A 24,815-nucleotide genomic window follows, 5' to 3' on the forward strand; every position below is an offset into this window, starting at 1 on the left:
GAGGGGGGGGGGGGATAATGACATTGACAAGGGAGGGGGGGGGGGGGGATAATGACATTGACAAGGGAGGGGGGGGGGATAATGACATTGACAAGGGAGGGGGGGAGATAATGACATTGACAAGGGAGGGGGGGGAGATAATGACATTGACAAGGGAGGGGGGGAGATAATGACATTGACAAGGGAGGGGGGGGAGATAATGACATTGACAAGGGAGGGGGGAGGGAGATAATGACATTGACAAGGGAGGGGGGAGGGAGATAATGACATTGACAAGGGAGGAGGGGGAATAATGACATTGACAAGGGAGGGGGGGGGGAATAATGAGAGTGACAAGGGAGGGGGGGGATAATGACATTGACAAGGGAGGGGGGGGGAATAATGAGAGTGACAAGGGAGGGGGGGGAATAATGAGTGACAAGGGAGGGGGGAGGGGGGGGAATAATGAGAGTGACAAGGGAGGGGGGAGGGGGGGAATAATGAGAGTGACAAGGGAGGGGGGAGGAATGAGAGTGACAAGGGAGGGGGGAGGGGGGGAATAATGAGAGTGACAAGGGAGGGGGGAGGGGGGGAATAATGAGAGTGACAAGGGAGGGGGGAGGGGGGGAATAATGAGAGTGACAAGGGAGGGGGGAGGGGGGGAATAATGAGAGTGACAAGGGAGGGGGGTGCCGGGGTGGAATAATGAGAGTGACAAGGGAGGGGGGAGGGGGGAGAAGAGAGTGACAAGGGAGTCCCCAGAGTCAGACTGCAGCCAGAGACCAGATCATCTTATTGTCCTGGTGGTAAGCAGACAATGCAATATGTTTATTATGTAATTGTTTAGTTATTAATACTACATTGGAAACTAATTTACCTCACATTTAGGGTCCATTCACACATCCATGTGTGTTTTGCGGATCCACGGACCGCAAAACACGGACACCGGCAATGTGCGTTCCGCATTTTGCGGACCGCACATTGCCGGCACTAACATTATATGCCTATTCTTGTCCGCTATTGCAGACAAGAATAGGACATGTTCTATTTTTTTCCGGATCGGAATTGCGGATCCGCAATTCCGGATCGGGGCCGCACGTCATGCGGCCCCATAGAAATGTATGGGTCCGCAATTCCGTTCTGCAAAAAAAGACAGCTACAAGAAGCTGGATTAACCCTAAGGGAAACCTAGCAGTTCTTTTTATTTAAAAGCTGAGAAAGGGGTTGAACATATGTGATGTCATGATATGGGCAGATCATCTGATAAGGGGGGGCGGCAATTTTTATCTTGCCTAGGGCGGCAAAAATCCTTGCACCGGCCCTGCACAACCGTATAGTTCATGTGCGCTTTCTGCAGTTTTTACGGATAGCACGCTCACTCGTTCATTTCTAGGAGGCCACGCACATGGCTGTATTTTTTACAGACTCGTCTGGCCGTTCCACAAATTATAGACCATATCCTAGTGTGGTCTGTGTTGTGGATGAGAATAGTCCTTTCTATAGATGGGAGTGAGAAGGAATCTGTATTTTGAGGACTGAAATCCGGATACGGCCAGTGTCGGACTGGGGTACCTAGGGCCCACCAGTAAAATTAATTTTGGGGGCCCACCGTACAGATACATTAAAATATAATAAATAATTTAACAAGTTTTTCTATATGAACATAGGCTGGTTGAGGTGCTGTACATTGAATATATGTATGTAGTGCAGTAAATCTACTTGTGCAGGGGGTGGGAGACTAGGGGCCCACCTTGCTCAGGGGCCCACCGGAGAATTCCCCTGTACCCCAGTCCGAGCCTGGATACGGCTGTGTGCATGAAGCCTTACTGTAGCGTGTAATGGGTATCGCTAGAAAAGCGCGCTCCATGTTTTATGCTATAGATCCTGGGGTGTAACATGGAAACTGTACTGACGTCTGTGGGCTTGGTACTAATTTGACACCGTGAGGCTGGTTAACCACCTCAGCCCCCATAGCTTAAAGTGAACCTGTCACCATGATTTTGCGCATAGAGCTGGGGACATGGGCCGCTAGATGGCCAGTAGCTCATCTGCAGTACCCAGGTCCCATAGCTCTCCGCGCTTTTATTGTGTTAAAAAAACGTTTTGAGTGATATGCAAATTACCTGATATGAGTCCTGTAGCCGGAGATGAGTCAAGCGTCAAGAAGCCCAGCACCGCCCCGCGTCCTCCGAATCTCCTCCTTGCCGGCTGACGTCACAGAGCTGGAGCGCCGAAATCTCGCGATGCGCGAGCTAGCGCATGCGCAGTGTCGGCATCATGTTCATTCCCTGTGCTGGCATCAGCACAGGGAACGAACTACGCATGCGCTAGCTCGTGCATCGCGAGATTTCGGCGCTCCAGCTCTGTGACGTCAGCCGGCAAAGAGGAGATTCGGAGGACGCAGGGCGGTGCTGGGCTCCTTTCCGCTTGACTCATCTCCGGCTACAGGACTCATATCAGGTAATTTGCATATCACTCAAAACGTTTTTTTAACACAATAAAAGCGCAGAGAGCTGTGGGGACTGGGTATTGCAGATGTGCTACTGGCCATCTAGCGGCCCATGTCCCCAGCTCTATGCGCAAAATCCTGGTGACAGGTTCACTTTAAACACCCTTAAAGACCAGGCCACTTTTTACACTTCTGACCTACACTACTTTAACCGTTTATTGCTCGGTCATGCAACTTACCACCCAAATGAATTTTACCTCCTTTTCTTCTCACTAATAGAGCTTTCATTTGGTGGTATTTCATTGCTGCTGACATTTTTACTTTTTTTGTTATTAATCGAAATTTAACCATTTTTTATTGCAAAAAAATGACATTTTTCACTTTCAGTTGTAAAATTTTGCAAAAAAAACGAGATCAATATATAAATTTTGCTCTAAATTTATTGTTCTACATGTCTTTGATAAAAAAAAATGTTTGGGTAAAAAAAAAAAAATGGTTTGGGTAAAAGTTATAGCGTTTACAAACTATGGTACAAAAATGTGAATTTCCGCTTTTTGAAGCAGCTCTGACTTTCTGAGCACCTGTCATGTTTCCTGAGGTTCTACAGTGGCCAGACAGTACAAACACCCCACAAATGACCCCATTTCGGAAAGTACACACCCTAAGGTATTCGCTGATGGGCATAGTGAGTTCATAGAACTTTTTATTTTTATTTTTTGTCACAAGTTAGTGGAAAATGATGAATTATTATTTTTTTTTTCTTACAAAGTCTCATATTCCACTAACTTGTGACAAAAAATAAAAACTTCCATAAACTCACTATGCCCATCAGCGAATACCTTGGGGTGTCTTCTTTCCAAAATGGGGTCACTTGTGGGGTAGTTATACTGCCCTGGCATTCTAGGGGCCCAAATGTGTGGTAAGGAGTTTGAAATCAAATTCTGTAAAAAATGGCCAGTGAAATCTGAAAGGTGCTCTTTGGAATGTGGGCCCCTTTGCCCACCTAGGCTGCAAAAAAGTGTCACACATGTGGTATCTCCATATTCAGGAGAAGTTGGGGAATGTGTTTTGGGGTGTCATTTTACATATACCCATGCTGGGTGAGAGAAATATCTTGGCAAAAGACAACTTTTCCCTTTTTTTTTTTTTTATTTTTTATACAAAGTTGGCATTTGACCAAGATATTTCTCTCACCCAGCATGGGTATATGTAAAATGACACCCCAAAACACATTCCCCAACTTCTCCTGAATACGGAGATACCACATGTGTGACACTTTTTTGCAGCCTAGGTGGGCAAAGGGGCCCAAATTCCTTTTAGGAGGGCATTTTTAGACATTTGGATACCAGACTTCTTCTCACGCTTTGGGGCCCCTAAAATGCCAGGGCAGAATAAATACCCCACATGTGACCCCATTTTGGAAAGAAGACACCCCAAGGTATTCAATGAGGGGCATGGCGAGTTCATAGAAAAAAAAAAAATTTTTGGCACAAGTTAGCGGAAATTGATTTTTTTCTCACAAAGTCTCCCTTTCCGCTAACTTGGGACAAAAATTTCAATCTTTCATGGACTCAATATGCCCTTCAGCGAATACCTTGGGGTGTCTTCTTTCCAAAATGGTGTTATTTGTGGGGTGTTTGTACTGCCCTGGCATTTGAGGGTCTCCACAATCATTACATGTATGGCCAGCATTAGGAGTTTCTGCTATTCTCCTTATATTGAGCATACGGGTAATGAGATTTTTTTTTTTCGTTCAGCCTCTGGGCTGAAAGAAAAAAATGAACGGCACAGATTTCTTCATTCGCATCGATCAATGTGGATGAAAAAATCTCTGCCAAAAAAAAAGAGGGGAAAGGCGTCTGCCAGGACATAGGAGCTCCGCCCAACATCCATACCCACTTAGCTCGTATGCCCTGGCAAACCAGATTTCTCCATTCACATCAATCGATGTGGATGAATAAATCATTGCCGGGATTTTTTTTTTTTTTTATATACAAAGTGTTTGCCAAAGCATAGGAACACTGCCACCTCCTCGGCTCATATGCCTCGGCAAACGTATCTTTTACTGCAGAGGAGAAATCTCGTCTTGCAGCGCCGCATACACCGACTTGCGTGTAATCTGACAGCAGCGCAATGCTTCTGTCAGAATGCACATCAGTGCTGCAGCTAGTCGATCGGTTGGTCCACCTGGAAGGTAAAAAAAAGAAAAAAAGAAAAGAGAAAACCAGGCAGCAACACAATAATTTTATTAACTTTGGAAGAGAACATATAAACTTTAACTTTTTGAACTGAACATTAACCTTTTTGCTTACTGGTGGTTTTTTTTTTTTTTTTTTTTTTTACCTTTTATAGAACAAACCTCTCCTTCCCCATGGGTCAATGTGCAAAGCGTAAATCGCCCAAAGATGTGGCGAAGTACGTTATGCACTTTGTCCCATGTGAAAGGAGACGTTTGCAGCAGCTGTGAGTGAATGGGCCCTAATAGCCCTGTGTGCCTGTCCTGGTGAGATGTGATTCCCTATGCTAGGTGTACCTGTATGTGGTACTTCCGGAAACACTCTCCTAAGCATAGGGCAGGGTGGTCAGGACAGAAATAGCGGGTGTCACGCCTTATTCCACTCCTGCTACAGACACAACATCTTTTTCGGGGTGACGGTTGGGTTGAGGTACCAGCAACGACATTGGGGAAATGTCGCTCGTGTAGACGGCTAACTACACTGGTGGATGGGGCCACGGAACCTTCTGGATACAGGAGGTTCTCGATGATCTCTTCCTGGAATTTGAGGAAGGATCGTGTTCTCTCAGCCTTACTGTAGAGAACAAAACTATTATACAGAGCCAATTGAATCAAATATACAGACACCTTCTTATACCAGCGTCTGGTTCTGCGGGAAACTAAATACGGAGACAACATCTGGTCATTGAAGTCCACCCCTCCCATGAGCAATTTATAGTCGTGGACTGAGAGGGGCTTTTCAATGACACGGGTTGCTCGCTCAATTTGGATTGTCGTGTCTGCGTGAATGGAGGAGAGCATGTAAACGTCACGCTTGTCTCTCCATTTCACCGCGAGCAGTTCTTCGTTACACAAGGCAGCCCTCTCCCCCCTTGCAAGACGGGTGGTAACGAGCCGTTGGGGGAAGCCCGGCGACTAGGTCGCACGGTGCCACAGGCGCAAATCCGTTCTAGAAACAATTGCCTAAAGAGGGCCACACTTGTGTAGAAATTGTCCACATAAAGATGGTACCCCTTGCCGAATAAGGGTGACACCAAGTCCCAGACTGTCTTCCCACTGCTCCCCAGGTAGTCAGGGCAACCGACCGGCTCCAGGGTCTGATCTTTTCCCTCATAGACACGAAATTTGTGGGTATAGCCTGTGGCCCTTTCACAGAGCTTATACAATTTGACCCCATACCGGGCACGCTTGCTTGGGATGTATTGTTTGAAGCCAAGGCGCCTGGTAAAATGTATTAGGGACTCGTCTATGCAGATGTTTTGCTCGGGGGTATACAAATCTGCAAATTTCTGGTTGAAATGGTCTATGAGGGGCCGAATTTTGTGGAGCCGGTCAAAAGCTGGGTGGCCTCTGGGACGGAAGGTGGTGTTGTCGCTAAAATGCAGGAAACTCAGGATGGTCTCAAATTGTGTCCTGGACATAGCAGCAGAGAACATGGGCATGTGATGAATTGGGTTCGTGGACCAATATGACCGCAATTCATGCTTTTTAATTAGACCCATGTTGAGGAGAAGGCCCAGAAAAATTTTCATTTCGGAAACTTGGACTGGTTTCCACCGGAAAGGCTGGGCATAAAAGCTTCCCGGGTTTGCGGTTATAAATTGTGTGGCATACCGATTTGTTTCTGCCACAACTAAGTCTAAGAGCTCCGCAGTCAAGAACAGCTCAAAAAATCCCAGGGCCGAACCGATATGAGCCGTCTCAACCCGAACTCCAGACTGGGCGGTGAAAGGGGGAACTACTGGTGCGGCTGAAGTTGGTGACTGCCAATCAGGGTTTGCCAGCACCTCAGGGATTCTAGGGGCTCTACGGGCCTGTCTGTGCGGTGGCTGCGACGGGGTAACTACTGCACGTGCCACCGTACCAGCTTCAACTGCCCTTCTGGTGCTCGCTACTTCACCATGTTGTACGGCAGTGCTGGTACTAGGTCCAGGAAGGGCTGCGCTGCTGGTGTATGCCTCACCACGTGATCCGGCAGCGACAGCCCCACTCTGCTGCTCTTGAAGCGGATCCTGCGTAACCTGTGGTCTAGCGACATGGGGCCGGGTACGCCTGGTGCTGCCAGGGACCTCCACCTCCTCGTCCGAACTTTGGGTCAGAGAGCCACTGCTTTCCACAGGTTCATATTCTGACCCGCTAGATTCGTCAGATGAGGGTTCCCACTCCTCATCCGACTGGGTCAGAATCCTGTAGGCCTCTTCAGAAGAATACCCCCTGTTTGACATTTGGACTACTAAATTTAGGGGTATTCCCTGAGACTACCCAAGAAAAAAAGCAAGCCTGTCTTACAAAGGGGAGGCTAGCGAAGTACCGGAGGCCGCTGCGGTTGATAAAAAATATCAAAACTGATTTTTTTTTATCGCCGCAGCGCGTGTAAAGTGAATGTGCAGTGATCAAAAAAAAAAAAAATTTTGTCACTGCGGCGGGGCGGGCGTGGGTGAACGCACGTGTGGGCGACCGATCAGGCCTGATCGGGCAAACACTGCGTTTTGGGTGGGGCGAGCTAAGGTGACACTAATACAATTATAGATCTGACCGTGATCAGTTTTGATCACTTACAGATACTATAAAAGTACAAATGCTGATTAGCGATACGCTAAACAGCGAATAAGTGACTGCGGTGGGCTGGGCGCTAACTCACGCTAAACTACCTAACCAAGGGGCCTAAACTATCCCTAAAACCTAACAGTCAATACCAGTGGAAAAAAAAAAGTGACAGTTTACACTGATCACTTTTTTTCCTTTCACTAGTGATTGACAGGGGTGATCAAAGGGTTAATTGGGGTGTGATCTGGGGCTACAGTGTACTGTTGGTGCTACTCACAGTTCAGTCTGCTCCTCTGCTGGATCCAACCGACGAAAAGGACCAGCAGAGGAGCCATATAACAGATCATATTTACTAATCTGATCTGTTATATGGCTTGTGATTCGTTTTTTTGAAAGTCGCCAGCCTGCCAGCCAATGATCGTTGCTGGCAGGCTGGTGACGAAATTGTTCTTTAACTCTTCTCGCGAGATGACGCACGGATGCGTCCAGGAGGAATGAATCAACCACCTTCCGGACGCATCCGTGCGTTAGGCGGTCGGGAGGTGGTTAATTCTGTGTCATGGCATCCAGAAAACGGCAGAGGGAGATTATATTGGCAAGCACCTAGGGCGAGATTTATCAAACGGGTATATAGTAGAACTGGCTCAGTTGCCCATAGCAACCAATCAGATTCCACCTTTCATTTTTGACAGCTCCTTTGGAAAATGAAAGGTGGAATCTGATTGGTTGCCATGGGCAACTAAGCCAGTTCTACTTTACACCAGTTTGATAAATCTCCCCCTTATTTTCTCACTTCTTTTCTGGGGAAAAAAGACCCTCCCCACATATGTGACAATCAGAGAGCAAGCATGCTCAGAGTGAAGGGGGGGACTGATGAAGTCGAGTTCACACCTGATCTGTCAGAGGAACCGGAAAAAAACGGATCAGTAAAACAGAGTGAAATACAAATACCCGCTGGACACCTTTTGTTTTCTATTCGCCATTCATCAAAGTCGATGTTAAATGTATAGCGGAAAGCTCCTTTATGCCATGTTTCCGTTATCCTGCAGACAGTAGGATAATAATGGAAAAAGAAAGGAACTGAGTCAAACTGAGCAATACCCTAATATTACACTACTAAAATCAATGGTAGGAACAGTTTCTGTTCTTTTAGGGCTTAGTCTACTTTCACATCAGCGTTGTGCTGTCCGGTTTTGAGATCCGGTACAGGCGCTCAAAACCGCAGCACAATGCTTCAGTTTTGTCCCCACTCATTTGTCAATGGGGACAAAACTGAACAAACCATTCGGGTCTGTTGCGTTCCCATGCTGGACACAAAAACCGCTGCAAGCATGGGGAACTGAAGAAGCTGGATCCGGCACCAAAAACCATGTAAGTCAATGGTGCCGGTTCAGTTTTTTTCAGATACGAAAAAAACTGATCCGGCGCCCATTGTCTTACAATAGTTTTAGTGCTGGATCTGGTTTCTTCATTTTCGATATAATACAACCGGATTCATTCAGATGGGATGCAGACGGTTGTATTCTAATAACGGAAGCCTGGTTTTGAGATCCCCTGCCGGATCTAAAGACCAGACCGCAAAAGCGCAGATGTGAAAGTAGCCTCATGCAGACGTCCGTAGTTTTGGCCTGCATCCAATCCTCATTTTTTACGGATCAGATGCAGACCCATTCATCTCACACCCGTGTGCTGTCCGCAACCGTAAGTCCTTTCCGCAGCTCCGCGAAAAAATAGAACATGTCCAATTCTTATCCGTTTCGTGTTCAAGGATAGGACATTTTTTGTAGGAGTTAAAAAAAATAAACAATGGCGGCATGCACTCGGCTGGTGTTTTGCAGATCAGTGATTTGCAGACTGCAAAAACACTGTGCAGGAGCCCTAAGACCAGAACAACATAAACCGCTAGCTCTGATGTGAACTGAGCCAAATGTTACATACACAGAAGTCCATGTTAGGGCTCTTTCACACTTGCGTTGTTGGGATCCGGCGTGCACTTCCGTTGCCGGAGGTGCCCCGCCGGATCCGTAACACCACAAGTGAACTGAAAGCATTTGAAGACTGATCAGTCTTCAAAATGTGTTCAGTGCTGCCATGGTAGTGGTGGGGAGCAGTGTGCTTGCCGCCCGTGCGGCTCCCGGGGTGGCTTCGGGGCGCCCCATGCGCATGGATCGCGTGATCCATGCGATCTCATGGTCCATGCGTGTGGGGCGCCCTGGGGGCCGCGCAGACGATGGGTGTGCTGCTCCCCCACTCCCCACTACACTTTACCATGGCAGACAGGACTTTAGCGTCCTGGCAGCCATGGTAACCATTCAGAAAAAGGTGAACGTCGGATCCGGTAATGTGCCGAAGCGACGTTTAGCTTAAGGCTGGATCCGGATTAATGCCTTTCAATGGGCATTAATTCCGGATCCGGCCTTGCGGCAAGTGTTCAGGATTTTTGGCCGGAGCAAAAAGCGCAGCATGCTGCGGTATTTTCTCCGGCCAAAAAACGTTCCGATCCTGAACTGAAGACATCCTGAACGGATTTCTCTCCATTCAGAATGCATTGGGATAATCCTGATTAGGATTTTTCCGGCATAGAGCCCCGACGACTGAACTCTATGCCGGAAAAGAACAACGCAAGTGTGAAAGAGCCCTTAGTCTCCACTCACATCAGCATCGGAGGATCCGTCAGAGGCCATGTCAGGTGGCGTTCATTTCTTCCATTCGACAGAAACGCCACTTCCTTTATTTTCATTGTCCCTTGTTGAGCAGAACAAGGGAAATAAAATACCAATGTGTACACCCCTCCCCCGGATCATGTTACACAGGGACAGGAGGATATCTAGCTCTTCTCCTCTCCCTGCCGCATCTGTGCTTTCCCCAGTGCCTACTCTCTAAGGGCTCTTTCACACTTGCGTTCTTTTCTTCCGGAATAGAGTTCCGTCGTCAGGGCTCTATGCCGGAAGAATCCTGATCAGTTTTATCCTAATGCATTCTGAATGGAGAGAAATCCGTTCAGGATGCATCAGGATGTCTTCAGTTCCGGACCAGAACGTTTTTTGGCCGGAGAAAATACCGCAGCATGCTGCGCTTTTTGCTCCGGCCAAAAATCCTGAACACTTGCCGCAAGGCCGGATCCGGAATTAATGCCCATTGAAAGGCATTAATCCAGATCCGGCCTTAAGCTAAACGTCGTTTCGGCGCATTGCCGGATCCGACGTTTAGCTTTTTCTGAATGGTTACCATGGCTGCCAAGACTCTAAAGTCCTGGCAGCCATGGTAAAGTGTAGTGGGGAGCGGGGGAGCAGTATACTTACCGTCCGTGCGGCTCCCCGGGCGCTCCAGAGTGACGTCAGGGCGCCCCACGCGCATGGGTGACGTGATCGCATGGACACGTCATCCATGCGCATGGGGCGCTCTGACGTCATTCTGGAGCGCCCCGGGAGCCGCAAGGACGGTAAGTATACTGCTCCCCCGCTCCCCACTACTACTATGGCAACCAGGACTTTAATAGCGTCCTGGCTGCCATAGTAACACTGAACGCATTTTGAAGACGGATCTGTCTTCAAATGCTTTCAGTTCACTTGCGTTTTTCCGGATCCGGCGTGTAATTCCGGCAAATGGAGTACACGCCGGATCCGGACAACGCAAGTGTGAAAGAGCCCTAAGCTATCTGGCTAATGTGGGGGGGGGGGGGGGGGGGGGTTGCTACAAGGTGGAATATCTCAGGATGTATAGCTCACATCTCTAGTTGCTATACAGCCTGAGATATAGCTTTTAGTAGCAATTGTCTCATACCTTTCTTGGCTACTGAAAATGACTGGAAACCCCAATTCAGGATGAAGACCCGATAACAGCCAAAGTGCCTCTATAAATATTGTCATCCAGAGAACCCCAATAATTACACTGTCTGGAAGACAGAGCACCCCATAAATACTACTATGGAGAGTAGCCCCATCATCCAGTAACCCTACTAATATTGCCAGTAGATATTACTAGTGGAAGCAAGAGTGCCTCCTAAATAATGAAAATAACTACACTAATTGTATCATTCAAAGTGACTCAAAAATATTGCCAACTACAGTCGTGGCCAAAAGTTTTGAGAATTACATAAATATTGGAAATTGGAAAAGTTGCAGCTTAAGTTTTTATAAAAGCAATTTGCATATACTCCAGAATGTTATGAAGAGTGATCAGATGAATTGCATAGTCCTTCTTTGCCATGAAAATTAACTTAATCCCAAAAAAGCCTTTCCACTGCATTTCATTGCTGTCATTAAAGGACCTGCTGAGATCATTTCAGTAGTCGTCTTGTTAACTCAGGTGAGAATGTTGACGAGCACAAGGCTGGAGATCATTATGTCAGGCTGATTGGGTTAAAATGGCAGACTTGACATGTTAAAAGGAGGGTGAGGCTTGAAATCATTGTTCTTCCATTGTTAACCATGGTGACCTGCAAAGAAACGCGTGCAGCCATCATTGCGTTTCATAAAAATGGCTTCACAGGCAAGGATATTGTGGCTACTAAGATTGCACCTCAATCAACAATTTATAGGATCATCAAGAATTTCAAGGAAAGAGGTTCAATTCTTGTTAAGAAGGCTTCAGGGCGTCCAAGAAAGTCCAGCAAGCGCCAGGATCGTCTCCTAAAGAGGATTCAGCTGCGGGATCGGAGTGCCACCAGTGCAGAGCTTGCTCAGGAATGGCAGCAGGCAGGTGTGAGCGCATCTGCACGCACAGTGAGGCGAAGACTTTTGGAAGATGGCCTGGTGTCAAGAAGGGCAGCAAATAAGCCACTTCTCTCCAAAAAAAACATCAGGGACAGATTGATCTTCTGCAGAAAGTATGGTGAATGGACTGCTGAGGACTGGGGCAAAGTCATATTCTCCGATGAAGCCTCTTTCCGATTGTTTGGGGCATCTGGAAAAAGGCTTGTCCGGAGAAGAAAAGGTGAGCGCTACCATCAGTCCTGTGTCATGCCAACAGTAAAGCATCCTGAGACCATTCATGTGTGGGGTTGCTTCTCATCCAAGGGAGTGGGCTCACTCACAATTTTGCCCAAAAACACAGCCATGAATAAAGAATGGTACCAAAACACCCTCCAACAGCAACTTCTTCCAACAATCCAACAACAGTTTGGTGAAGAACAATGCATTTTCCAGCACGATGGAGCACCGTGCCACAAGGCAAAAGTGATAACTAAGTGGCTCGGGGACCAAAACGCTGACATTTTGGGTCCATGGCCTGGAAACTTCCCAGATCTTAATCCCATTGAGAACTTGTGGTCAATCCTCAAGAGGCGGGTGGACAAACAAAAACCCACTAATTCTGACAAACTCCAAGAAGTGATTATGAAAGAATGGGTTGCTATCAGTCAGGAATTGGCCCAGAAGTTGATTGAGAGCATGCCCAGTGGAATTGCAGAGGTCCTGAAAAAGAAGGGCCAACACTGCAAATACTGACTCTTTGCATAAATGTCATGTAATTGTCGATAAAAGCCTTTGAAACGTATGAAGTGCGTGTAATTATATTTCACTACATCACAGAAACAACTGAAACAAAGATCTAAAAGCAGTTTAGCAGCAAACTTTGTGAAAACTAATATTTGTGTCATTTTCAAAACTTTTGGCCACGACTGTAGTGCTCCTGGTAGTTCTCCTACTATGCCCGACTATTGCCCCTTTTTTGGATATCAACTATGATATCTATATACATCTACATGGTGGTCATATCTTATGTCTTTTGATGACACTGTGGCTCCTGTGTGGAGTTAGCATCTCCCTTGTGATTAGGGTGCCCTACCCTCAGTGTCCACAACCCCCAGTAAGACATAAGCCTGTCCTTATCCCCCTATGTGGCCCCAGATTCTGGGGGCCCAAACCATTAATCTTTAACTCAAATAGAGAAAGGACCGCTTGGCATAACGTCTATCGGCTACAATGGGGCAGATTACAACAGATCAGGCAGATACTTATTTTCTTTATACCACCTTGTTGGTTGGCTTACTTTATGCCAAAATGTATGGCGCACATTGGTGCATCCTAAGCCACACCACCTTTTCCAAGCCTCTTCCCATCTTGTTGACTATGGAAGATATTTATCGAGACTGGAAAAATGTATTAAGAGGTGCACACTTCTTACAGGGATTGTCCACTTCTTTACAATTGATGGTCTATCCTTGGTGTAGACCTTCAATATTTGATCAGCAGCGGTTGTCACCTCATACCTGACCAATCGGCGGTTTCAGAGCAGCTCGCTGGAAGTCAAAACCAGGGCTACACAGCACCGTTCATTGTGCATAGTGGATGGGGCTGCTTACTGCAGTGCTATTCCCAGTCACTTATTGGGAGCAGTGATACAGTAACCAGTTCTGAACTAAGGTTACTTTTGCGGATCTGTCATGGATCTGCAAAAACATTTCCGTTACAATAATACAACCGCATGCCTCCATCTTGAATGGATTTGGTTGTATTATGTCTTCTATAGCCATGATGGATCCATCTTGAACACCATTGAAAGTCAATAGGGGACTGATCCATTTTCAATTGTGTCAGAGAAACATAGTGGACAGAACAACGTTGCTTGTAGCCTTTTGGTGCATTACGTTTCGTTCAGTTCAGTTTTGTCCCTATTGACAATGAATGGGGACAAAACTGAAGCGTTTTCTTCTGCTATTGAAATCCTATGACGGATCTCAATAGTGGAATTGAAAACGCTAATATGAAAGTAGCCTAAGCTGTATGGTTCTGATGCTGGAGCTACTCTGAAACGGCTAATCAATGGAGGAGCATCAGCCCCCTGCAATTTAGATATTGATTGCCTATCCTGAGCTAAGGCCATAAGCGGTAGAGGAGTGGACAACCTCTTTAATGCATTTGCTAGATTGTGGGCTGCCTTTAAGTGATCTTGGACCACTTTTTGTGCCTTTTTTTTTTTTTTTTTTTTTTTTTTAAACCTAAAACAAAGAAAGTTGAAAGACCTAACTAATTTTCTTGCCCCTTTTGAAAAGTAGTGAGATGCGTGAAAAGTCACAAATGAAAATGTGGCATAAATTACTTGATAAATTCCCTACACTGTCCAGTGAAGTGCAAAAAGTGTCTAAAACATAAAATTGCAAATTGTGCCAGAATTTTATAAATTTTATAATATTCCAGAATTTAGATAAAGCAAATGCCCAATGTGCTCGATAACTCCCTATACACACCACAATTTGCAGGTAAACCAGCTTTCCACAGACTATGAACAGCATATAAATCCTCTGCCCACTCCCTCTCTGCCAGTGTATCCAGTATTATATTCCTGAGCTAGGCTTCTATGGGCAGAGCAAATAATTGAAGTCAGACCAAGAAGATGGTGAAGATAAATACCATGCACAGTAAACAGAGGTTGGTGCCAGCTCTAGTCTCTGAAGCCTACATGTGCCAGCCAGAGTCTAGGAGAACTCTCTGTGTGAGAGGTTTGTAGAGGCCATGATGATGTGTAGAATTCTGGCAAAAGGCAGCACAGAAGATCACAAGTAAGTTAGGTCAGAAGGGTCTGAAGATGGTGCAGGGCAGACACATCCAATAGTCTAGAACAGGGCCACGTTAAAGGGGTTCTCCAGGAATTTAGAAAATGTAAATACTTAAATATTACTTTATTATAAATATATTCCCAAATACCTTTCATTAGTTTTAATGGCTCATTTTGTATAGGCTCCCTATCTTTGGTAGAAACAAAATGGCCACCATCCTATTAGTACACACAAAACCTGTCCTAATCACACAGCAGGGCAAGTTACTTCACAACATTTAGATAGAGGAGGCTGAGACGGCTCTTTCCTACTTGTCAGGGATTATGATCCTGAATACAGATAAGATCTTCAGTGAATCTCTGTAGGAATGGAGTTCATGAGGAGACATGAAGTACAGAAAGGACGGACTATAGCACAGTGTTGTGAAGTAACTTGTCCTGCTGTGTGATTAGGACAGGTTTTGTCTGTACTAATAGGATGGCGGACATTTTATTTTCCCCTGATGATTGCTCCCTAGAAAAAACAAGCCATTATAACTAATGAAAGGAATTTGGGAAGTAATATTTAAGTATTTTCATTTTCTTAATTCCCAGAGAACCCCTTTAAGGTTGGTGGAAGTCTCTACTTAAAAATCTATTTGGGACCCCTATCATTTTATTTTTGCTTAAGTAACCGTAGCTCCCAAAAAGGCAAAATCGAAACATACAAAACAATGAATTTATACATCCTGTTGCTCCATCTGTGGTCATAAATAGGGGTACAAAGAAGACAGACATGGGGGCTTTTTCAGGAAATCCAGGGACATCTCATAATTGTGTTGTGGGGAGACCTATGGTATGTAAGGGATTAAATGATCGGTACCAGAGTTATCTCTGGTAAGCCGTAAGTGTATAACGGTTTGTGTTAACGTCCTACTTTTGCCATATATGAATTTTGCGTAGGGCAGGAAGAGGTTAATACCAGATAAGAACTTTATAAAGGGGTCCATACAGGGTCTAACAGATAAGCTGACTGACCATACGGCTTTACACAGATTCCAGCTTTGCTTTGGGGTTCCTTCTACAGATCAGGGGGTTAGGCCGGCACATTCACTACATACAAATATAATGCAGACACCAAAGAGTCACCAAAAGAGAAAAAAAAACTGCCCCCTCCCAGGCAAGGTGCAGTTTGTATATTGCTGATCAGTCCTGAGCGTGGTGTGCTCCTGAGGTAATCCTCCCACCGGCGAGGGTCATGTCACTGAAAAGGGAGAGGAGCCACTTGTTCATCCCTGTAAAATGTTTCTGGCCACGATCATCCGCATCACCTCGTTGGTTCCTGAGGTCGGAAATAAAATATTCATTAGTGTCCCCTCATATCTAACCTCCATGCGGAGGTACTACCAGCTATTCGAAGTCTGAGGCTGCCCTACTGAGAAATCAAGATGATGACATTTTCTGTCCTACTTTCAGGTGCAGTGTTCTCATTGAGACCTGGACCCTTACTGGCCTCAATAGCAGGACATGTTTTCACTAGATTCTCTCAGTAGTGCAGACGCACATTCATTTATTCCAAAGGCTGAGGAGCTGCTGATTATAACTATACCTATACGTAACATCCGTGCTCTATACTACACACTTCTATAAAATAGACATACATTGCTGCTGATTTAGACTATTTCTGTCATGAAAGCCCCGAGCGAAGCTTCTGACGCAGATGTGAAAGGATTAATTGTATAGTGGCTCACCCCTCCTGTAATCGTGGACAGGTGCTCACACTATGGTGTGGTTCACCCCAACCACAATGAGAAATATGGGAATTGGTATTGTATAGTGGGCACTCAAATATCTGTTGCTACACGTTGGGTACAACACATTTATTATTTAAGATTCAATTGCATATCATTCAATTACAATATTCTATCATTAAGACAATGTATATCTTAAAAATTCATAAATTCAAAATCTACAGCGTTCCTATAAGTCAATATATAATCAAATAGAGCATCTTATATTCTCCATAAAATCCCTTAAAAAGTTCCTTTAAAAATTTCCACACTAGTGAATGCGGTCTATAAGGTGCAATTGATAAGATGCAGGTATTGTATAGCACTCTTTGTGCTGTATAAGTGTCTTTCGTAGGTAAAAAGTCACAGTATAGCAATGTTAGGGTAGTATTCACAGATCAGGGGTTTTGTTATATGCAGTATGTTGTTGGTACTTACTGCTTGTTGTTCACTCTTTTGTGTATCTGACTGTAATGGCGTCCCACTACACGCCAGTTCACTCACCCCTATTTTTCTGCCCGATGGCGTGCATGTGCCTGCAGTTTTCCTTGAGCGCTGTTGCTGCATTGTTTAGTGGAGTTCTTCCAGTGTCTGTTCAGCGTCCCACGTGTTAAGAGTGTCTCACGTGATCAGAGCCTAAGGAAGTCTCACGTGACCTGTATTTCGGTCAATTTGTTTAATTTGAATATATTGTATTCTGGAGGCGGTACCAACCTCCGTACATACGAATATTTCCAAAGTTGTTCCTATGGAATTTTTCGCAACAATCTGCTGTACAGCGTCTTCTTAATAAAAGGATCTCATCCGCTCTTGCTATACGCGTTTCGGGGTTACGTACCCCTTCATCAGTAGCTGGTTTAGGAGATCCTGCTTAGTTCCTTATATACTCATATGGGTTCCACCCTTTGATTTGATTAAAGTTCTCTATAAAATCTGGTCAGGAACTTATGGGATTTGGAGTTTATATCCTTCATTATTCGCATATGAGAACATTCGCACATTAAAATATTCGCACATGAGAATTTCGCATATGAGAAATTTCGCACATGAAAAAACTCATAAGACCTTCGTATGATTTTTTATACTTAATATCATCGCAGGATTATAAAATATTCATATAATTATACACTATTTGCATGGGTACACATTTTTTCCTATAATTGTAACACTACATATCTAAAATTCAGAATTATATCCCTTATATAAATGTCTCATATGTGTAATATAATTGAAATGTTAAAATACATAAAATACCATAAATAAAAGAATAAAATATACATATTTCTATGATGCTTCCTAGAAAAATTTGTTGTCATATTCGCTTCATCTGCTGCGGTATCTATTTAATTCAATATTCGTTCTATATTCGATCTATATACCTCCACTCTTTATGGACATATATTGATCGAATATGGAACGAATATTGAATTAAATAGATACCGCAGCAGATGAAGCGAATATGACAACAAATTTTTCTAGGAAGCATCATAGAAATATGTATATTTTATTCTTTTATTTATGGTATTTTAACATTTCAATTATATTACACATATGAGACATTTATATAAGGGATATAATTCTGAATTTTAGATATGTAGTGTTACAATTATAGGAAAAAATATGTGTACCCATGCAAATAGTGTATAATTATACGAATATTTTATAATCCTGCGATTATATTAAGTATTAAAAAAAAATCATACGAAGGTCTTATGAGAGTTTTCTCATGTGCGAAATTTCTCATATGCGAAATTCTCATGTGCGAATTATTTCCATGTGCGAATTATTTCCATGTGCGAATTATTTCCATGTGCGAATTATTTCCATGTGCGAATTATTTCCATGTGCGAATTATTTCCATGTGCGAATGTTCTCATATGCGAATAATGAAGGATATAAACTCCAAATCCCATAAGTTCCTGACCAGATGCAAATAGTGTATAATTATACGAATATTTTATAATCCTGCGATTATATTAAGTATTAAAAAAAAATCATACGAAGGTCTTATGAGAGTTTTCTCATGTGCGAAATTTCTCATATGCGAAATTCTCATGTGCGAATTATTTCCATGTGCGAATTATTTCCATGTGCGAATTATTTCCATGTGCGAATTATTTCCATGTGCGAATTATTTCCATGTGCGAATTATTTCCATGTGCGAATTATTTCCATGTGCGAATGTTCTCATATGCGAATAATGAAGGATATAAACTCCAAATCCCATAAGTTCCTGACCAGATTTTATAGAGAACTTTAATCAAATCAAAGGGTGGAACCCATATGAGTATATAAGGAACTAAGCAGGATCTCCTAAACCAGCTACTGATGAAGGGGTACGTAACCCCGAAACGCGTATAGCAAGAGCGGATGAGATCCTTTTATTAAGAAGACGCTGTACAGCAGATTGTTGCGAAAAATTCCATAGGAACAACTTTGGAAATATTTGTATGTACGGAGGTTGGTACCGCCTCCAGAATACAATATATTCGAATGAAACAAATTGACCGAAATACAGGTCACGTGAGACTTCCTTTAGGCTCCGATCACGTGGGACGCTGAACAGAGAATGGAAGAACTCCACTAAACAATGCAGCAACACCGCTCAAGGAAAACTGCAGGCACATGCACGCCATCGGGCAGAAAAATAGGGGTGAGTGAACTGGCGTGTAGTGGGACGCCATTACAGTCAGATACACAAAAGAGTGAACAACAAGCAGTAAGTACCAACAACATACTGCATATAACAAAACCCCTGATCTGTGAATACTACCCTAACATTGCTATACTGTGACTTTTAACCTACGAAAGACACTTATACAGCACAAAGAGTGCTATACAATACCTGCATCTTATCAATTGCACCTTATAGACCGCATTCACTAGTGTGGAAATTTTTAAAGGAACTTTTTAAGGGATTTTATGGAGAATATAAGATGCTCTATTTGATTATATATTGACTTATAGGAACGCTGTAGATTTTGAATTTATGAATTTTTAAGATATACATTGTCTTATATGATAGAATATTGTAATTGAATGATATGCAATTGAATCTTAAATGATAATTGTGTTGTACCCAACGTGTAGCAACAGATATTTGAGTGCCCACTACACTGCGTGCAGAATTATTAGGCAAATGAGTATTTTGACCACATCATCCTCTTTATGCATGTTGTCTTACTCCAAGCTGTATAGGCTCGAAAGCCTACTACCAATTAAGCATATTAGGTGATGTGCATCTCTGTAATGAGAAGGGGTGTGGTCTAATGACATCAACACCCTATATTAGGTGTGCATAATTATTAGGCAACTTCCTTTCCTTTGGCAAAATGGGTCAAAAGAAGGACTTGACAGGCTCAGAAAAGTCAAAAATAGTGAGATATCTTGCAGAGGGATGCAGCACTCTTAAAATTGCAAAGCTTCTGAAGCGTGATCATCGAACAATCAAGCGTTTCATTCAAAATAGTCAACAGGGTCGCAAGAAGCGTGTGGAAAAACCAAGGCGCAAAATAACTGCCCATGAACTGAGAAAAGTCAAGCGTGCAGCTGCCAAGATGCCACTTGCCACCAGTTTGGCCATATTTCAGAGCTGCAACATCACTGGAGTGCCCAAAAGCACAAGGTGTGCAATACTCAGAGACATGGCCAAGGTAAGAAAGGCTGAAAGACGACCACCACTGAACAAGACACACAAGCTGAAACGTCAAGACTGGGCCAAGAAATATCTCAAGACTGATTTTTCTAAGGTTTTATGGACTGATGAAATGAGAGTGAGTCTTGATGGGCCAGATGGATGGGCCCGTGGCTGGATTGGTAAAGGGCAGAGAGCTCCAGTCCGACTCAGACGCCAGCAAGGTGGAGGTGGAGTACTGGTTTGGGCTGGTATCATCAAAGATGAGCTTGTGGGGCCTTTTCGGGTTGAGGATGGAGTCAAGCTCAACTCCCAGTCCTACTGCCAGTTTCTGGAAGACACCTTCTTCAAGCAGTGGTACAGGAACAAGTCTGCATCCTTCAAGAAAAACATGATTTTCATGCAGGACAATGCTCCATCACATGCGTCCAAGTACTCCACAGCGTGGCTGGCAAGAAAGGGTATAAAAGAAGAAAATCTAATGACATGGCCTCCTTGTTCACCTGATCTGAACCCCATTGAGAACCTGTGGTCCATCATCAAATGTGAGATTTACAAGGAGGGAAAACAGTACACCTCTCTGAACAGTGTCTGGGAGGCTGTGGTTGCTGCTGCACGCAATGTTGATGGTGAACAGATCAAAACACTGACAGAATCCATGGATGGCAGGCTTTTGAGTGTCCTTGCAAAGAAAGGTGGCTATATTGGTCACTGATTTTTTTTTGTTTTTGAATGTCAGAAATGTATATTTGTGAATGTTGAGATGTTCTATTGGTTTCACTGGTAAAAATAAATAATTGAAATGGGTATATATTTGTTTTTTGTTAAGTTGCCTAATAATTATGCACAGTAATAGTCACCTGCACACACAGATATCCCCCTAAAATAGCTAAAACTAAAAACAAACTAAAAACTACTTCCAAAAATATTCAGCTTTGATATTAATGAGTTTTTTGGGTTCATTGAGAACATGGTTGTTGTTCAATAATAAAATTAATCCTCAAAAATACAACTTGCCTAATAATTCTGCACTCCCTGTATACAATACCAATTCGCAGATGTGAAAGGAGCCTAAGAGTTATTGATGACACCCTCCAAGTCCTGTTTTGATGTGTAGATGTGGGCAGGAAGAATAAAATCTGTTTAAATTTAAACAGGTTTTAATTCAGAGGTTTTTCGGGCTCCTGATACTGATTACGTATCTTCAGGATGGGTCATTAACATCTGATGGGTGAGGGCAGGCTCGGACTGGCCCACAGGGGTACAGGGGAATCCCCCGGTGGGCCCCTGAGCAAAGTGGGCCCCTAGTCTCCCACCCCCTGCACAAATGGCATATGACACAGTAGACTTACTGGATTTCATACATATATTCACTGTACAGCACCTCAACCAGCCTATGTTCATATAAAAAACTTGTTAGGTTATTTATTATATTCGAATGTATCCGTATGGTGGGCCCCCAAAATAAATTTTACTGGTGGGCCCTAGGTACCCCAGTCCGACACTGGGTGAGGGTCTGACACCCCCAGCGATCAGCTTATCACTGTGTTTTGCTTAAGTTAATACCCAAACAATAGAACTAAAGCTCCATCTCATAGTAAGAAAAAATCTTTATTAAATACATATAATCACATATAAGTATAAAAACAGCAGTGAACAGGCATATTTCAGCGAGTGAAAACCCCCGAAGGGGACTGGGGGATCAACACACATGGGCATACAAAACTTATTGGGGAACGCCACATAAAGGCCAAAAAAGACAAGAGAACCCTGGACAAGATATCCAATAGGGGCATCAGTAGGCAATGTGGAATTCAAGAAGTTCAGAAAAATACCCAAGGTAGGCGCGCCGATCCCTCCTTCTCCCAATGCCGTTTCGCCAGCAACCTGGCTTCTTCCGGGGATATATGTGATTATATGTATTTAATAAAGATTTTTTCTTACTATGAGATGGAGCTTTAGTTCTATTGTTTGGGTATTAACTTTTGTATAGTGAAGGCTCTCTTTACGTTATCATTACCCGGTGCTTATAATTGGTAGGTGTTTAATGTTACATAGGACTGCAGGTAACATCTACTACATTATAAGTAGTGAGAGTTATCACTGTGTTATCTGTGGTGTTACATAGGACTGCAGGTAACATCCAGTGATGGCCAGTTCGCAGTGTTCGCCCGCGAACACATGCGAGCTGCCATCTTAAATCACAAGTCCGGCGAGGCACAGGTAAGTCCTTACCTGTGCCTGTGCAGCGAGCCGGTCTGAAACAAATGCGGTCACCGGGAGCAGGCAGTTCCGAGAACAGCCGCCGGGGGCCTTCATCGGGCTGTTCTTGGAACTGCCTGCTCCCGGTGACCGCATTTGTTTCAGACCGGCTCGCGGACTTAAGATGGCAGCCTGCATGTGTTCGCGGGCGAACACTGAGAACTGGCCATCACTGGTAACATCTACTACATTATCTGTACTCAGAGTTATCACTGCAGCCTCTGGTACTGGAACTAGCACTTTGAATGGAACAGGGAGCACAGCTCAGTTTAAGGCCTCATGCAGTAATCCACCATGGCTGCTACACTTTGAACGGAGCTGTCCTTCCGGTTGTATTCCATGTGCTAGTTCCAGTGCTGGAGGCTGCAGGGAACAGCTGATCGGTGGGGGTGCCAGGTGTCAGACCCTCACCCATCATATATTAACGACCTATCCTGAAGATAGGTCATCAGTATCAGCAGCCTGGTACACCTCTGAATTATCTGTAATGTGACATAGGACTGAAGGATCATCTATTACAGTACATTATCTGTACTCAGGGACTTATCACTGTGTGATCTTTAAAGGGGTTCTCCGGGAATTAAGAAAATGAAAATACTTAAATATTACTTTATTATAAATACATTCCCAAATACCTTTCATTAGTTATAATGGCTGGCTTTATTAAAGGAGCAATCATTAGGAGAAATAAAATGACCGCCGTCCTATTAGTACACACAAAACCTGCCCTAATCACACAGCAGGACAAGTTAATTCAGAGCACTGAGCTAACAAGCTGCCTCAACCTCAATACATACATACATCTGATAAGTCTTCAGCTGAATCTCTGTGGGAATAGAGTTCATGAGGAGACATGAAGTACAGACAGCAAAGACTGTTGTAAAGTGGGGCTGTGGTAATGGAGACTGAAAACAAGGGCTGCTCATTATCCAGACCGCCACCTCCTATCTGTACTTCATGTCTCCTCATAAACTCCATTCCTATAGAGGATCAGTTGAAGATCATATTAAACTGTATTCAGGATCACAATCCAAGACAAGCAGAGCAGTGAGGAGGATGAGGCAGCTCTTTACCTCAGAGTTGTGAAGTAACTTGTCTTCCTGTGTGATTTAGGACAGGTTTTGAGTGTACTAATAGGACAGCGGCAATTTTATTTCCCCTGATGACTGCTTCTCAGACAAAACAAGCCATAAGGTATTTGGGAAAATATTTATAATAAAGTAATATTTAAGTATTTTCATTTTCTTAATTCTCGGAGAACCCCTTTAATGTTACATAGGACAACAGGTAACATCTACTATATTATGAGTAGTGAGAGAGCTGTCACTGTGTTATCTGTTGTGTTACATAGGACTGCAGGTAACATCTACTACATTATCTGTACTCAGAGTTATCACTGTGTGTTATCTGTAGTGTTACATATGACTGCAGGTGACATCTCCTCCTTTTCCCTCTTCCTCTACTTTGCTGTGTCCCTCAGTTTGTCATCTTGCTACCTGTGCAGAATATCAATTCCCAATGGAATTTGGGCCATAAATGACTGATTAGTGGGGGTCCAGTGTCCCTGCCGATCATTACACTGAAGGGGCCATGGCGCTCCTGTCAGTTCTGCATCCCCGTCATCCATGTACATATGGCTGTATGTGTGCTTCTTCACTTAAAGTGGTTGTTCTGGTAAATATAGGTCATCATTATCAGATCGGCGGGGGGCCCAGCACCCCCTCTGATCAGCTGTTACAGGGAGCCGCTGCGCACAATCGAATCCCAGCATCTCTCCAAGCACAGTGCCATACAAAGTATAGCAGCTGTGCATAGTACTGCAGCTCAACCCCATTCACTTCATTGGGGTTGAGCTGTAACTAGGCCATGTGATCGATGAACGTGACGTCTCATGTCCTAGGAAGAGGCCGCAACGCTCACGGAGAACCTGCCTCGGGAACCCTGCCGATCTGATACCTATCCAGAGACTAGGTCATCAAAACCAATTATCGGATAACCCTTTTAAACCTCAACGGACAGCCATTTTGTGGAGGAGACATGGTGTCCGTGTAAACAAAAATCTGAGATTAATAACTTTTAGGAATTCAGGATGACTGGTGGGGTGGGGGGACCTGGAGTACAGAAACCCATGATCAGTATTGATTTTCTACAATATTGCGTTATGGCAGTGCCCATTACAGTTTGGTGTAATGTTCATGTGTGTTAAAGGGAACCTGTCACCTCCCAAATGCATGTAAACGCGCCAGCAGTACCTCCGAGTAGCCCGCAGTGTGATACTAATAATTTTTTTCATCCTGCAGTCAGATGTTGCATAAGGTCAGAAAACGATCTTTTATCCTCCGTCCGCGCAATTTTGCATGTCGGCTTGAAGTCAAGGGGGCAGCAGCCTCCTTGTTGCAAGTCAAGGTAACCGCGCCCCCTCTTGCCTTTGAGTGACAGCCC

At 44.1% G+C, this 24,815-nt stretch overlaps 1 protein-coding gene across 1 annotated transcript in view; it reads right to left on the reverse strand.

Annotated features, from left to right (window-relative positions):
* Positions 1 to 15,284: 15,284 nt before the first annotated feature.
* ACAD8 (acyl-CoA dehydrogenase family member 8) overlaps positions 15,285 to 24,815 on the reverse strand; it is a 29,891-nt gene continuing 20,360 nt past the window's right edge. The window contains exon 11 of the mRNA XM_040431091.1: positions 15,285 to 16,029. Within this exon, the coding sequence (XP_040287025.1) occupies positions 15,977 to 16,029 (53 nt within the window). The 3' untranslated portion in view covers positions 15,285 to 15,976. The remainder of the gene's footprint in view (positions 16,030 to 24,815) is intronic.

The sequence above is a fragment of the Bufo bufo genome, chromosome 1 (assembly GCF_905171765.1).
Source record: "Bufo bufo chromosome 1, aBufBuf1.1, whole genome shotgun sequence".
In the NCBI taxonomy this organism is placed as follows: Eukaryota; Metazoa; Chordata; class Amphibia; order Anura; family Bufonidae; genus Bufo; species Bufo bufo.